This window comes from Podarcis liolepis, assembly GCF_965112155.1.
Source record: "Podarcis liolepis genome assembly, chromosome: 3".
NCBI classification, from domain to species: Eukaryota; Metazoa; Chordata; class Lepidosauria; order Squamata; family Lacertidae; genus Podarcis; species Podarcis liolepis.
Window position 1 is genome coordinate 53,686,665 of NC_139557.1, and position 15,274 is coordinate 53,701,938.

A 15,274-nucleotide genomic window follows, 5' to 3' on the forward strand; every position below is an offset into this window, starting at 1 on the left:
GGCTCACACAGCTGATTTTACTAAAGAAAATTTACATTGGGAGTTTGAATGTGACATTTGGTTTGGCCCTTTACTTTTAAAGGGGCTGGATGGGAAATTGGCAAAAAGTCTCTAACTCCACTTTGCCCAGCAAAGCCATCCTGCAACCCAGGTTCCACTCATGGGTGCTCTGAATCTAGCCTGTTGTAACTTTTGCAAGTATACAGAAATTATAGAATTGCTGCAGTAAAAATTAGGAAATGGCTCCAAAATGAATTTTACCAGAGACTGAGACTGAAATGTATTTCTTCTCATTTGGTGAACTGGGCAATAGTTATGGAAAATAACATTCACATTATTTCTGGTGTGTTTTGTATATGCAGCCTAATAATTAGACATTACATGTTAAAAATTCTATAAAAGAGTTTTCAGCAGGCGCTGGAAATTTTGCTTCATCCCAATGATACAAGGGTCATGGAGCATAGATCAGGGTTTATAAGGCTGCTACTTACATCACTGACCCGCTCTGTAGTGTTTAATGCCAAGGTAGAGATTTGCTCGGCTTCGTGAATGTAATTAATGATATTTTCATGAACATTGGAAGCATTTAATGCTTTTTGGACTAATCCGTTTGTATCAACACCATGCAAGGTCCTACAGCAAAGGAGAAAACAATAATAACAATAACAATAATAATCTGAATTACTGACAGGTGAAAACAGGTGAGTATTTGCCAGAGCTGAATCAGGTAATTGAGAGAAAGTGGTTTTGTGCACTTATTTAGTGCTCAGTAATGGCACATGTACATGCTAAAAGGTGAGTACAGATCTCACTAGCAGCTCAGCTGTCACCATTGCACAAGTCAGCTGCAGTATCAGTTGCAGAGCTGCTGCTGAATCTGTCCATGAACAGGGATTGGAGATATGCCTAACTTTTTGAAACCCATTATTTGCAATAAAAATACTAAACCTGCCTCCAGACTGTCATGATTTTGCAGAAGGGATTCATCTGCACACTGGAACTTTACGTCTGCACAGTTAAAGTGGATTAAAGGACTCTTGTTATAGCGCAGTGAACTCACTTTAGAAAAGAATTGGACTTTTTATGGTTTGGAAAGTGAAATGGATATTCACTGAAAACTGTGTGATGACTATTTCTAAACAGCTGCTTTGAAGGAAAGAAAAATACAATGGTGGATTTGATCATCTAGTTGGACCCTATGTTGAGAGCTGGTATACATAGCACAGTGGGGAAAAGACTATAATGCAAAGTACAGTTACTGTATTGCTATATTCTACTTTCCTCCCAACCAGCCAATCCTTTTATGAACATTGGACACAATCCAGCCAAAGCAAAGCACATTTAAGTTCCATTGTGTTCAGTGGGAGAATAAACCACACATTTAATTCTGTTCCATAAGGCTGAAATGCACTTCACATTGTCCAGGTTCACACATCACAGTCAGGCAAATCATGGCTTAGCGTGAACACACAAGGTTTGGGAGAAGAGACAATAGCTGCTTCTCCCCAGTCATTTTGCTGCTGCACCACACTGAGCTAAGCCAATGATTTGGCTTAGTATGTTGTTAGAACCTGGACTCATGGACAAACCACAAGCTGTAAAACCTAGGACAAGTCCTGGAGACAGCACACCAGGAGCAAAATGACCAAAATGGCAGCAAACTCCTCTCTGGGAGCCTACATACTTGTGGAGTCACATGAAGCCATGGTTTGGCTTAATGTGATGTGCAAACTAGGCTACTGGCTGAATTGTGCTCATCTGTTTGATTTATAGAGCACAGTTAATATGATATATTAATATATATTAACTGATGGCAGTTTACCTGTCTAGCTGATCTGCAAGAACACCAAGCTCTTGTGCATATTCCATGGCCCTTTGCACCAAATCACCATCAAACCTTGAGAGATTGGCCAGCTTGTCCTGTAGCTGTATTTTAGCTCCATCTATTTCTGCATAGAACCCTGATGCATTCTGTTCAAATGAGAGTACAGAGTGGGGAAAAGTAATTCAAGGTTAATATTTCTACAAATTGATACTATTTCCCCAGCAGGTGTGTTGTTAATACTTACCAGGAGGGAAAGAGGTATGGGGGTAGGGAGGTTGGCATGGTACAAATGTACTAGAAGGAGCATTGGATGGGCTTTGCCAGTACATTTGCACAGCACCAACATCCCCATTGCCCCTCCTCTCCCACCCTTTAAACAACAGCATCCCACTAACTAGGAAGGTAGTGCAGTGACTCTGCTCCACCTGGTGAGCTGCTTCTGGGCATTGCTGTTCACCATGATTAATGCTATTGGGGAAGTTACTCTTAGTCAATATTTGAAGCTGGTTAGCAAACACTGGAAAAGAAAAATTGGGTAGTGTTAACCAGTCCGTTTTTCTGGGGGGGATGCAGGGGTACGCATACCCCTGAGGGGCAGTATTTCAATATGAGTAGGAAAATGAGAGTACCCCTAAACATTTTTTTTAGAGAAAAGCACTGGTGTTGACCATGGGAAATGCTGATGTTGATGCAACACCTTAACTCTGATTAAGGTCAGTGAGGAATGTGTCATTCACAAGGAAGTTACCTTGATTGCCTCGCTCAGTTCCAAGTTGAGTTGCTGAGGTACATCTAAAATATCTCTTGCCTGCAGCAGGGTACTGTTGACACTGTTAATCTGTGCCTCCACTACTTCTTGTTGCTTCTGTGAGAAAATAGATGAATGAATGAATGAATGAGCTCCAAGAAATGTTGGATACATTTATTATATTTTTTTGGGTTAGTTGCTTTGATCTATCCTAAAAATGCACTGCTGAACTGCTGTCATCCAATTAAAATTTGGAAGCTGAGGTTATTAGGAGGTTCTGAATTAAGAAAAATGGAATTTTAAAAGAGAGCAGATAATAGCTAGTTTAATTGACCCCTATTGTGGCAGGTCACTTTTGCACAGTCTGTTTTTAGTCATTCAGTAACGCTGCCAAGAGCAACACACACGACTTTCTGAAACAAGACTTGAAACAGTTAATATGTCTTAGGCAATTTCTGAGAAAAGACTTGAAATATAAAAAAAGCATATTGAAAAAGCAATGGATTGGGAAGAAAGGTAGATGGTGTATTTTCCTGAGTTGTTACTGGCCTCATTGTAGTACAGTAGTAGCAATAGTAGTTTTACTTACTCACCCTTAACCAGAAAGTCCCAGGGCAGGTTACATCATGTGAAAACACAATAAACACAATACAAAAATGATACCTTACAACACCTTACAGGAAGGACACCAAAATCTGTTCTTCAATTTTCAAATACCAGGGCAAAGAATGCACATTTATAGCCAGGGCTTTGTAAATTTCATATCAAGAGAAACCCATTTTGTATATGATCTTTTCTGCAGCCAAACATGGCAGCAACAAAACGCATAGGGCAGCATCCAGCTAAACAGTTCCACCAGTGCAAGGACCTCTAGCTGTACTTCCCCTCCCTCCCCTCTGTCCACATGCCCCCTGCGTGACCCTTAAATCTGCTCTGTGGTTTACTCCAACCTCTGGAGCAGATTTTGGAATCATGCTGGGAAAGGAAGCAGTTCCTGAAATCACCATCCTCTCTTTCCACTATCCTAATCAGGGCAGGAGGAGGGGAATGTTCTTCACAGATTCACAGTGCAATATACTGCACGGTACCTCCTGCCTTCGGAACGTGGCGGTGCTTTCTTTATTTCTAGCTTCTGCTTTCTTAATGTCATCAACAGCCTGGTCCAGGGCCTTCTGCAAATCTGCAAGCTTGGTGTTGTAGTCCCCAAGCTGGTCCAAAACGACAGGAATCAGAGATCTGGTTTCATTGTACGTCTGTCTCCACTTTTCTACTTCTTTTAGCACTAAGAGAAGATAAAGCTGGTTAACCATTGTGAATGGCCTTACTCTTGGTTTCTGCAGCAAGTTTAGCCACACATGGTTAGGGATGAACAAACTGTTGCCAATTTCTTTCATTTTCTCATTTCAGTTCAGTTCTTCACATTTCCATATCTGTTTGTAATTACTATTTTTTTAATTGTAAAAATTTGTTAGCATTTCAGGGTAAATTTATCCTAATAAACTATGTTTGGGGTTGGTGGTCGTACGATAGCACACAGAGTGTAACAAGGATTGAGAGATTGTGGGGGGAAGGCGGGCTCGTTTTATCTCACTGTAAAGTGGTACAGTGACAATAAAGTATTTCTATTTCTATATATTCTGAATGCAATTTTGCCTAATGTACACATTTTTGCAGAACCCCCCCATAGAATGCATTTTTGAATATTATTTTGATGACTATATGCTTTTATATGCACTTTACATTATTGTACACATTATATGGCTGGAGAATTGCATTGCAAAATTCAGAAAAGTGTGAACTTTGAAGCTCCTGCAACCAATCAGAAGCCGCGGAAGCTCCGTCAGACATTCAGGTTCCAAAATAATGTTTGCAAACCAGAATAATCACTTCCAGGTTTGTGGCATTTGGGAACCAAAGCGTCCGAGTTCCAGGGCGTTTGGGATCCAAGGTACGGCTGTACTCTTTTATATGAATTGCACATGATTTTGAATTAATTGGTGCCATCATGCCTGACACTCATAAAGATCTGTGAGTATGTATTTCAGTATGCAACTGCAGTTTTCGAATGCCACATTACACTATCTTGACAGAAGGAAAACTCACACTCTTGTGCTGCATCAGATTCTTCATACGCAAGTGGTATCTGAATAGTGAATGGCTTGCGACGTTTGATGTCCTTCACCATCTCTTCTGCTGCCTTGAGCTTCTGAATGATATCCTCAGGCCTCAGGTCATGTTCAATGCCATAGTATTCCACCTTGCTGCTGACTTCTGTGAAGAAACCCCAGGCAGATATAGCAATAATGAATTGTGATTGAACAACTAACTACACAGGCCCCCTTGAATCATGGGTTTCTGACAAGACCCTGCATGTTTCATATCTTTATTGATATGTTTATAGTCCCTTCCCCCTGAGGTCCTTCAGGGTACCCAACTCTTGTGCCCATGTGGTTCTCTTTCTCTGTATTGTAGAAACAGTCTTGTGGACAGTTGCAAAAATCATTTGTTGGTAACAACTTGTTTTCTAGAATTGCAAACCTGCATTTATAAGAACACTGGATTATGCAGAATTTGTAGTTAGTAGCAAACACCTCACGATACACCAGTGGAATGAAACTTGTGCCTCTTTTGTACAAAGTTGCAATGATTTCAGGAGGCTACATTTAGGCTATCTCTCTTGATCAATAAGCTAATATGAATAAATAGCAGTTTTATAAGTCCCAGGGCAGCAGGAAGATTTAATAATTCAACATCTATTGAATTTGGTTACAAATGGAAAACAGCTCTAAATTCTTTTTTGCAGGTCGTTTCTTTTTCAGCCCAAATGACTGTGCTATTCTTTCAGAAACTCAGAGCTAGTTCTCCTGTTTGTATTCTGATAAAGTAATAATAAATGTTGGGGGGGGGGGACCAACAACTGGTATTTTGATGGCTACGTAGACATAATGATCTCAAAGATCTCAGTCAAAATACTTAAGTTTGCTAAGAGTTGTCTAGACAGGACTTGGGCATTTCCCCCCATGTTTGAAAGTAACAAACCACAACATTCTGGTAGACTGCTGATTGGCATCAGAATAGGGAGCCTTTTCACTTCCTGCTACACCCTCACTGTAGCCACATTATCACTGCTCTTACACAGGAAATTGAATGTATTGTTTCAATACACACAGGAAACCTCACTCGACACTCATCCGCACAGCTGGTAGGAGCAACTGTGAGACCAATGTGTAGCTTGCACAGCTATTTTCCTTCTCTCAGCACAAAAATGTATTGGGGAGGTACAAGAAAGCCCGATTACGTCTCCCACACTTGTATTGCTCCTGCGATGACAGTTGCCCATTGGCAGTCTTGCCATTTTGTTCTCGCCAATTAGATGAACCAAGACAAAACACAGATTTACCTTGGATATTATCTATCATATTTCCAAGTGCCTCCACAAGAACAGCAGCACGGTCAATGCTCTTCATGGTTTCCTTCTGTATCAATTGGCCTTTGCTGGATTCTTGATTTCCCTAGGAATAAACCATGCAATTGCAATATTAGATTTTCTTTTCAATCTCCAGGCATGTGCAGGTCTGACCAGTGTAAGCAAAATCTGTCTGATGAGTGCAGGAAGGTCTATTGAGCGTATAAATGATATTTGGCAATGTTGGAAGAAAAGAGCTGCATCTCATTAGGTGGTTGGTATTTACAATGCAGGCTTTGGAAACCTGCTCCACATTTCAGTGTCATTTGCTGCACTCAAACCGTCACTTATCTGATCCAACTCTGAAGCCGAAGCTGATCCTTATGCAAACTTCCCTAGGAAAGAAGTTTCATTGAAGATAGTGGGATTTATATCTGAGCAAATTTTCTGCACAAAATATTTGGCAACTACATATGCAACATTATCTTGATGATTTTTTTAATAAGCAGCTTCTGAAGGAGGCAATTTGGAAAAGGAGGAGATGTAGGTGTGTGTGGAAAAGTAGATTAGAAAAACGGTGAACAGGAAAAATTGTTCCCCATTCCCCTTCTCATGTTAATTTTGATTTTCTTTTAAGTCATTAGGCTTTTTAAAAAAACATACACATGTCCGCATGGCATGTAGTGTCTAGTTTTGCCATATAACATGACTCAGTGTGTCACCTTCTTTTGCAAATCAGTGCTTTGCTTGCTGAAGCACCAGGTGGCGCTTTCAACCAGTTGGAAAAAAATGAGTCTAAGATCACATAGCCACTTCCTCAAATCATGTGAACGAATCTTCTCCCTTGTGTCCTCTCCTGATACTGAAATGTACAGTTAAAACACATTTGTTGGTGTAGGATCGAAGACCCGAATTTCTTCCTGTTAATGCTGTGCTTATGGGAACCTGCTTTTAGAGGGTTTTTATGTTAAGGGCTGCATTCCCTCATAAGTGGTCTGTCAGAGGCCGTATACTGGCAGTCGACATGTTCAGAGTCAGAGGGAGTGGGGCAGCCCCCCTTTCTTGCTCTTTCTGCAGTTCCCTTCTCTCTCTCTCTGCAATCCCATTTCCCTTTGCTTTTTCCCTCCTTGCCACTCTGATGAAATCAGACTATTTGCTTCATGTAGGGGGCCACAGATTGCCCAGGCTTATTTTAGACCTTGGAATTTCCAGCCATACTCTACTTAGAAGAGCTTTTTTTTTAATTAAAAAAATCCATTCTTTTGATAGAATTATCAAAATGGGTATCATGTTTCTGGATCTGTTCCAAAAAAGAAATTTACAGGAACAGTATAGCTGGGGAAATAAATAAATCTATATTGCACCAAACAACAGCACTATACACTAACGTATTTGCTATAATGAGAAATACAGAATACAGGAAAGAAAAGCTTCTTTTCCAGTGTGTTAGGCACATCCAGTAAAGCAAAATAATAATAAAGGTATGTGTGTGTGTGATCACATGTAACATGTATTGTTTTTATTTCAACAGCTACCCCATAGTCTAGGGATGGGGAGCTTCCAGACTATAGGCCAAAGGAAACCCACTAAGGTGTCTCTTTCTAACTGTGCTGCATGCATTTGTAACTGAATTTGTGGCATATGTGGTGTGTATGTGAGAATGTGATGTGAGTGAAGGGGCTTAGTGGTGTGTGTGTGTGTGAACTGTGTGTGTACAGCCTTTGACCAAGAGTATGCAGACCTTGACTGGGGTGGTTCTTCAGCTCCAACACAGAGATTATATGATTGAGAACATCTGATGTGATACAACAAGTACAACAGGACTGGGGAACTTGTGACCCTTCATATGTTACTAGACTACAAATCAAAACATTCCTGATGCTGGCTAATGGGAGTCCAAGACTATCTGGAGGGCAGCAGGTTCTTCAGGTAGGAGCTGTACTGCTGTGCCTTTTGCACCACAAATATAATTCCACTCATACTGACCCTTCGTGATCCACAAAAGATGCCTGATCAGCTCATCCCTACCAGAAAATTATGATCCTTATTTAAGCGCCTGCTACTTACGCGGGTGGCGCTGTGGGTAAAAGCCTCAGCGCCTAGGACTTGCCGATCGAAAGGTCGGCGGTTCGAATCCCCGCGGTGGGATGCGCTCCCGTCGCTCGGTCCCAGCGCCTGCCAACCTAGCAGTTTGAAAGCACCCCTGGGTGCAAGTAGATAAATAGGGACCACTTACTAGCGGGAAGGTAAACGGCGTTCCGTGTGCTGCGCTGGCTCGCCAGATGCAGCTTGTCACGCTGGCCACGTGTCTGCGGACAGCGCTGGCTCATGGCCTCTAGAGTGAGATGAGCGCACAACCCTAGAGTCTGTCAAGACTGGCCCGTACGGGCAGGGGTACCTTTACCTTTACCTTTACTTACTGTGTAAACGATTAATGCTGATAATTGACAAGCTCGGGGAAGACTTTGAAGTGTATTTTTGTGCTAATGGAAATGCTACGAAAACTTCCATGCACAGCACCCATAGCTTGAAATATCCAAAAGAGAAAGAAAAGCAACGGAATGTCATTTATCTTTATTACTGTAATCAGTTTAAATTAGAATTTGAAGTAGGCATGCCATATTTCCATTAGGGGAAAAAAAGGAGCACCAAGTGAATAACAGACAAGCAGGATGTATAGGAAGCTGCCTTATGTCAGGTTCACCTTATGCTACTTGCCTCATGCTACTTGTTCACCTAGTTCTGTCCTAGCCTGAGGATTCAGGGTTCAAACAGGAGTCCATCAAAACTTTTTAACTGACCATGTCAGGGGTTGAAACTGGGACCTTATGCATTTAATGCTGGAGAAGAAAAGCTGTGGCCCTTCAGGTGATCATTGGCTATGCTGGTTGGGGCTGATGGGACTTGGAGTTCAACAACTTCTGGAGAGCCACCAGTTCACCACATCTGATGTAAAGTATATGTTCTGCAACTGAAGCATGGGCCCCTCATAAATGGAGCCCCACATTAAGATATATTTTATGTATGTTTTGGGGACAAACCCATACTATTATGCCAAACTTTTTTCTTCATGTGAACATTTCTCCCCTCCCTCATCGCCTCCCCATGCACATACATTTTAAAAATAATAATAAAAAATGTGTTTTGTGTTATGCAAAATTAAATAATTCTTTAGTAATTCATTGAGCTCCTAGGACTCATAAGGGTAGATTGCACCAGTGTGGGAATCATCAAATACTCTTTGATGGCCTGGCAGCAAGGCAATAGGAAATTTCCTACCCATTCCCAAAATGTTCCAGTTTATAATCAGAAATGCTTCATCCCCATTTACACAAGAAAAAGGGGGAATATTCAGAGACCTCCAGTGGAAATAACTAACTCTGTATCTGCATCTGATGCAACCTATTTGATCATAAATGTGAAAAAAACACAATTGTCACAGACTGCATTTTCTGCATCCAGTTGACACATAACCACAACCTGAACAGTTTTCCCATTTACATTCACGTGTAAATACCTGATTACTTGTCTGTTCCTGCTGTTAACCAAGTACTAGGAATATGCTTTTGATGTGCTGATGACATGAAGCTCTCTGGGGATGGGCTGAGGGAGGGTCATTGGCTGCTGGGGCAGGGACTCATGTTTTTGAGTTCTGACTACAGTGAGGTTTTATATTGTATATTTTGTGTGTCTGAAACTTTAAAAAAAGTTTAAAATACCTGATTACTGAGGATCACACTTAATACATCTGATGCAAATGGGTTCCATGAAAGCTTATGCCATAATAAAATTTGTGAGACCTTAAGATGCCACAGGATTCTGCCTTTTTTGCTGTAAGAGATGAATATGGCTGCCCCTGTGGAATTTGTTAACCCTTGTCCCTCAGGTCTATCCAAAGATGTAGCATTAATCCACCTTACTACCCAATGAAGTTCACAATAACTTCCATAGAATTAACAAGCTTTATAACAGGCCTTTTCATCAAAGGAAATGAAACCACAAAATGGCAAGCAAACCTTTTCATCAAGTGCGTTGATTTCCTTCAGCAGCTCTGTCATTTCAATCGTAGCATTATCAATCTGGCTCTTCCTCAGCAGAGAATGGTTATCCTTTTCTGACAATTCTTCCTAATAAAGCAAAACAAAACACAAGGGTTGTCTGAGTTGTTTTTAACGAAGCCTCTTCATTCAGTACAGGTGAAAGCCAATTCCCTCAATTTTTTTAAATGAACATCATCAAAATAGCACACTGATGAAGTATTTAGTGAATGTCATAGAATCACAGTGCTCGAAGGACCTCATGGGGCAGCTAGGCTGACCTACTGCAGTGAGGCTGGAGTTACTAGCTCTAAATCGTCACTGACAGATGTTTGTTTAGTGCTTTATTAAAAATGTCTATTGAGGACAATTGCATAGATTCCCAGGCAATTTGTCCTATTGTCTGAGGGAGGATTCACATTCCTGGTCTGGACTTGTTTGTTCTTTCCATACCATACATGCCACTCTGCATACCATCCCAGTGCAAAGTGGCCAGGGGGCCTGACACTTTTTGTTGTTATGGGGTATGGGAGCATGAGTATAGAGTTACTAAAGTTCAATGCTGTCAGAGCTGCTTGAAGATCCTAGCTCACGGAGGATCACGCTAGCCAGCGATCATTAAGTAAAAGTCTTTATTGAATTACAGTTTCCATTCTCACGCTGCTGCGCGCAACTCTACGTCTAGTAGCTAGGTCGGCGAAGCTCCGTCTGAGTCTCCGCCCCGTGTGCACCAACTTAATATCCTAGCCTTGCTCCACCTTTTCCGCCTGACTGTCCTCCTCTGGGTCCCTCTACCCCCCGGGGCTTCTTCCTTCCGGGATTCTTCTGACGCTGACCCGGACCCTCCTGCCTCCTTGCGCCGGGCTTTAGGACCTGGTTCCCTTTCGGGGCTGCTTACTGCGCCGCCTTCCTCTGCATTTGAACTTGGCGCGCGCGCCCAACCTTCCACTTTCCTCTTAACCGTTTCTTCGCTCCCCGATGGAGGTGTGGCCACTCCTGACTCATGCCCTCCCTCCTGTGGTGAGCTGCCAGCGCTTCCCCCCTGGCTCCTTTCCTCTTCCCTGCTTCCTGGCGGTGACGCTGGTCCCGATTTCCAGCTGCTCTCCCCTGAGTCCCCTCTGGCTCTATCTTCCTGGGGTGCCCCCCTAGACTCCCCCCTTGCCCTGGCCACTGGTGCTCCCTTCTGTGAATCCTCTGATTCACTGGAAAGACTAGGAGATCTCGGGTCGTCGTCATCACTCATCTTTTCTTCTGCCTCCTCCCCTTCGCTCTCTGTTTCCTCCCTTGCCCGTGCCTCTGCTCCTAAACCCCTGACAAATGCGTTGCTACCTTTTGCGTGTGCACTGCTCTTGTCTGCTGCGGGGAGCAGCACACAAACAGAACATAACCCCCAAATTTAAGCAGGAATTTGAACTTGCTATTCTTACCATTGGGTTACAGGATTTTAAAAAAATTGATCACTAAACTGTATAGCTTCTTATACTTTAGGTCCAATGCCCCTTTTTCTGTTCTTAGATGTGAGGGAAAACAACTGTCTTCCTGCTGTGATGGAAAATGGCTCTGGGAAGTACCAAAAGGAATAGGGCATTCAGGAGGTAATAAGAACACCTTTCAGCCTTGGTCAAGGCCCACAGATATGCATGGTCTGGCTGTCAATCAAGGGAACACTTGAGTGCTAGAGTGAGAAGGATGTGGCAAGAGCCAACCTCCACACACACCTACCATCTTGCTTATGAACCTCTTTTATATATCTAATGGAGGTAATTCCCCTCTCTCATTCACAGTCCCCCCCCAACTTGTTCTACTTTTTTCCTCATTGGTACTGCAGCAGGTAATGCTTCAAAAACCAGTTGCTGGAAAACACAGGTGGGGAAAGTGCTGTTGTGTTCATGTGCTGCTTGCATGTTTCCCACAGACAACTGTTTGGCCACTGCGGCAAAAGCAAGCTGGACGAGATGGGCCGTTGGCCTGAGCCTGTCAGCTCCTATGTTCTTAGTTCCAATTCATTAACTTATCTTCTTTCTCTTTGCGCAGAGTACTACAGCAGCCTATGCTGCTCTATGCTCACTGGAAGGACAGATGCTGAAGCTGAGGCTCCAATACTTTGGCCACCTCATGAGAAGAGAAGACTCCCTGGAAAAGACCCTGATGTTGGGAAAGATGGAGGGCACAAGGAGAAGGGGACAACAGAGGACGAGATGGTTGGACAGTGTTCTCAAAGCTACCAGCATGAGTTTGACCAAACTGCGGGAGGCAGTGGAAGACAGGAGTGCCTGGCGTGCTCTGGTCCAGGGGGTCACGAAGAGTCAGACACGACTAAACAACAACAACATGCTGCTCTATAGTAACATTTTATCCCACATTTCCCCCAAGATGGCACTCCAACCACTACACCTCACAGACTACACCTCACTACACAATTCACTCATGCACATGACTACCGTCTGAGTTTATAACACTTAATTATTCAAACACTTCAAGACTGAAAGCAGAATGTGAGAACTGACTGCATGGAAAACAGTGGTGATAGGTTTTGGATGGCCTGTTCACATGTGTAAAGTATCATGTTGCAGGCATGGCAGGGCCAGAACATCTCATTTTGCTGCCTGTGGTGAATGGGAAGCATTCCCCACTACCTCTGCCGGCAGTGGACAAGCGGCACTGGCATCAGCACTGATTTCCAGTGCCACTTCTCTGCCACTGGCAGAGGTTGCAGGACAGGCAGGGTGTTCATGGCACTGCTGCCTCAGGAGCTTCTGCCACCCATGGTTTCACCTGCCTCATGGGTGGGCTCGGCCTGAGGCACAGAGTGATGAACATGCATCTGAGAACAATACTCAGACCTTAGATGCATTTCAATCAGGATGCACAGCCCTTACCCATATTTATATCTGTATCCCTGCATACCCTCCAAGATTTCTCTGGTGAAAATAGGGACACCCTATTCCATAATAATAATTTTACTACTGATATCCTGTCCATCTGACTGGGTTGCCCCAGCCACTCTGAGCAGCTTCCAACATATATATAAACATAACAAAACATTAAAAAACTTCCCTATAGAGGGCTGCCTTCAGATGGCTCAGGGGTGGCACAACTCCATACCCTCCAACATTTTTCTGATGGAAATAGGGACATCCTAAGGAAAAGCAGGGCATTTTGGGATCAAATCAGAAACTGGGACACCTGTAAAACCAGACTGTCCCTGGAAAATAGGGACACTTGGAGGGTCTGTCCCTGCACCCCTGTCCCTAGACAGGGCAGCCATAGCTTCAGGGAATGTCAATTTAAAATAGGAACATGCCAGCAAGTGGAAGGATTAACTTCCTTCCTCAGTCTTGATTTGAGGCGTCCCTCTATGGCTGTTTTTAATTGCACCACATCTACTTTGACTCTGACCTTTCTGCAGTATATTAATGCTGAAGGAAAAGCAGAGACACAACCAAATAAGGTATAACTGGTACCTTCAGCACATAAGTAGTGGAGTTGAGGTCATTCAAGTGTCTGTGAACAGCAACCCCAGTGGAGATGCTCTGCAGGGTAGCTTTGCTTTCGTCAATGGACCGAACTGCCAAGCCAATATCATCAGTCAAATCCCAAATGCATTTGTCACAACCTGGCAATGAAATGAAATGAGATATGGGCAGTTGAATGGGGAATACATTCCTGCTGGAATCTTGAAATCCACTAATTTCTCTTGGAAAAAGGAAGTTTCTATTAGCTTTTCCAGTTGTGAAGATAAAATTGAAATTAGAAAAGACAGTTCCAAGAGGATGAGAGAAAAGCTACAAATAAGGATAACCAATTCATTATGTTGTCAAGATCTCCTCACTTGTAATCCCATATAGCAATATTGTTTTGCATTTTGAAAGGCAGTACCCATTGTAATCTGCCACGTTCTCACAACTCTATCCAAATAAATATCAAGATTTAGCATAATATAGAAACTGTCCACTATACCAGGCAAGAAGAGGAAAATAGCTTAACCCCTAAGCAGGTTTTCTACAAAAGAAACAATTTTAGCTATTAAAGAGTGATTTCATAGACACACTTTTTATATTATGTCATGTTATGCAGAATATGTCTGTATGTAATTTTGTGAAAAATGTATTTGCCCCCCCCCAAATTGCCATAAAAATATGTAGAAAAAGCTGCATCCCCTGCGCCCCCTAGCTAAAGACATATTCAGGACTTAATTTCTAAAAGAAGTGCCAGGCTTAGAGTTGCTCAGAAGCCATACAGACTCTAATGAAGGGCACAATACTATGTCCCCTGTATGGGCTTCCCTGCAGACAAAAGATGTTTTGGGTTTCCTTCTCTGAGGGGTTCAACCTTAGGAGCCTCCTAAGTGCAGTCTGAAACTTCAGCAGTCTTTGTTTCACTGATGTTGGCATTCTGACAAAAATAGGATTGCTCTGCCTGAATTACTGTTCTTTACTCCAAAATATATTAGGGGTGGGCATTATTAAAAAGGGAACTGCACACACACAAATGCAAACTCTGCTTCATAACTGCACACATGTGTTCCAAGGCTGAACCCTGGCACTGAAAAAAAGAAAGATTCTGGGTTAGAGCTCAAATTAAACCCTGTGCCTATTTTTTTATTTGGCCTCAGTGATGCTTAGACAGTCTATTCCCTGCTGAGACATCACCTTGCCAACAAAGGTCCGTATAGTAAAAGCCATGGTTTTCCCAGTAGTGATGTATGGAAGTGAGAGCTGGACCATAAAGAAGGCTGATCGCCGAAGAATTGATGCTTTTGAATTATGGTGCTGGAAGAGACTCTTGAGAGTCCCATGGACTGCAAGAAGATCAAACCTCTCCATTCTGAAGGAAATCAGCCCTGAGTGCTCACTGGAAGGACAGATCGTGAAGCTGAGGCTCCAATACTTTGGCCACCTCATGAGAAGAGAAGACTACCTGGAAAAGACCCTGATGTTGGGAAAGATGGAGGGCACAAGGAGAAGGGGAAGACAGAGAATGAGATGGTTGGATGGTGTTCTTGAAGCTACCAGCATGAGTTTGATCAAACTGCGGGAGGCAGTGGAGGACACAAGTGCCTGGCGTGCTCTGGTCCATGGGGTCACGAAGAGTCGGACACGACTAAACGACTAAACAACAACATTCCCTGCTGTAGCCTAAGCAATAGTATTTTGCTCTGACATCACTGACCTCATAGATATTAAGGTATAGCCTTGTGGATATGACCAAACAGAAGATACCAAACACGGCAAAGGGGTACAGTGGGGTTGTGGCAG

General features: G+C 42.9%; 1 protein-coding gene across 2 annotated transcripts in view; it reads right to left on the reverse strand.

The window, feature by feature from the left end:
* The window catches only part of LAMA4 (laminin subunit alpha 4), a 74,127-nt gene that overhangs the window by 27,027 nt on the left and 31,826 nt on the right, over nucleotides 1-15,274 (reverse strand). For both annotated transcript variants that reach the window (XR_014524757.1, XM_083497745.1), the window contains exons 7-14: nucleotides 13,481-13,632; nucleotides 9,996-10,106; nucleotides 5,974-6,085; nucleotides 4,677-4,844; nucleotides 3,662-3,855; nucleotides 2,574-2,690; nucleotides 1,823-1,971; nucleotides 492-633 (exon numbers count right to left, since the gene is read on the reverse strand). Coding sequence is in view for 1 of the 2 variants with exons in the window: in XM_083497745.1 (XP_083353871.1) it covers nucleotides 492-633; nucleotides 1,823-1,971; nucleotides 2,574-2,690; nucleotides 3,662-3,855; nucleotides 4,677-4,844; nucleotides 5,974-6,085; nucleotides 9,996-10,106; nucleotides 13,481-13,632 (1,145 nt within the window). In the remaining variant the exon portion in view is untranslated. The remainder of the gene's footprint in view (nucleotides 1-491; nucleotides 634-1,822; nucleotides 1,972-2,573; nucleotides 2,691-3,661; nucleotides 3,856-4,676; nucleotides 4,845-5,973; nucleotides 6,086-9,995; nucleotides 10,107-13,480; nucleotides 13,633-15,274) is intronic.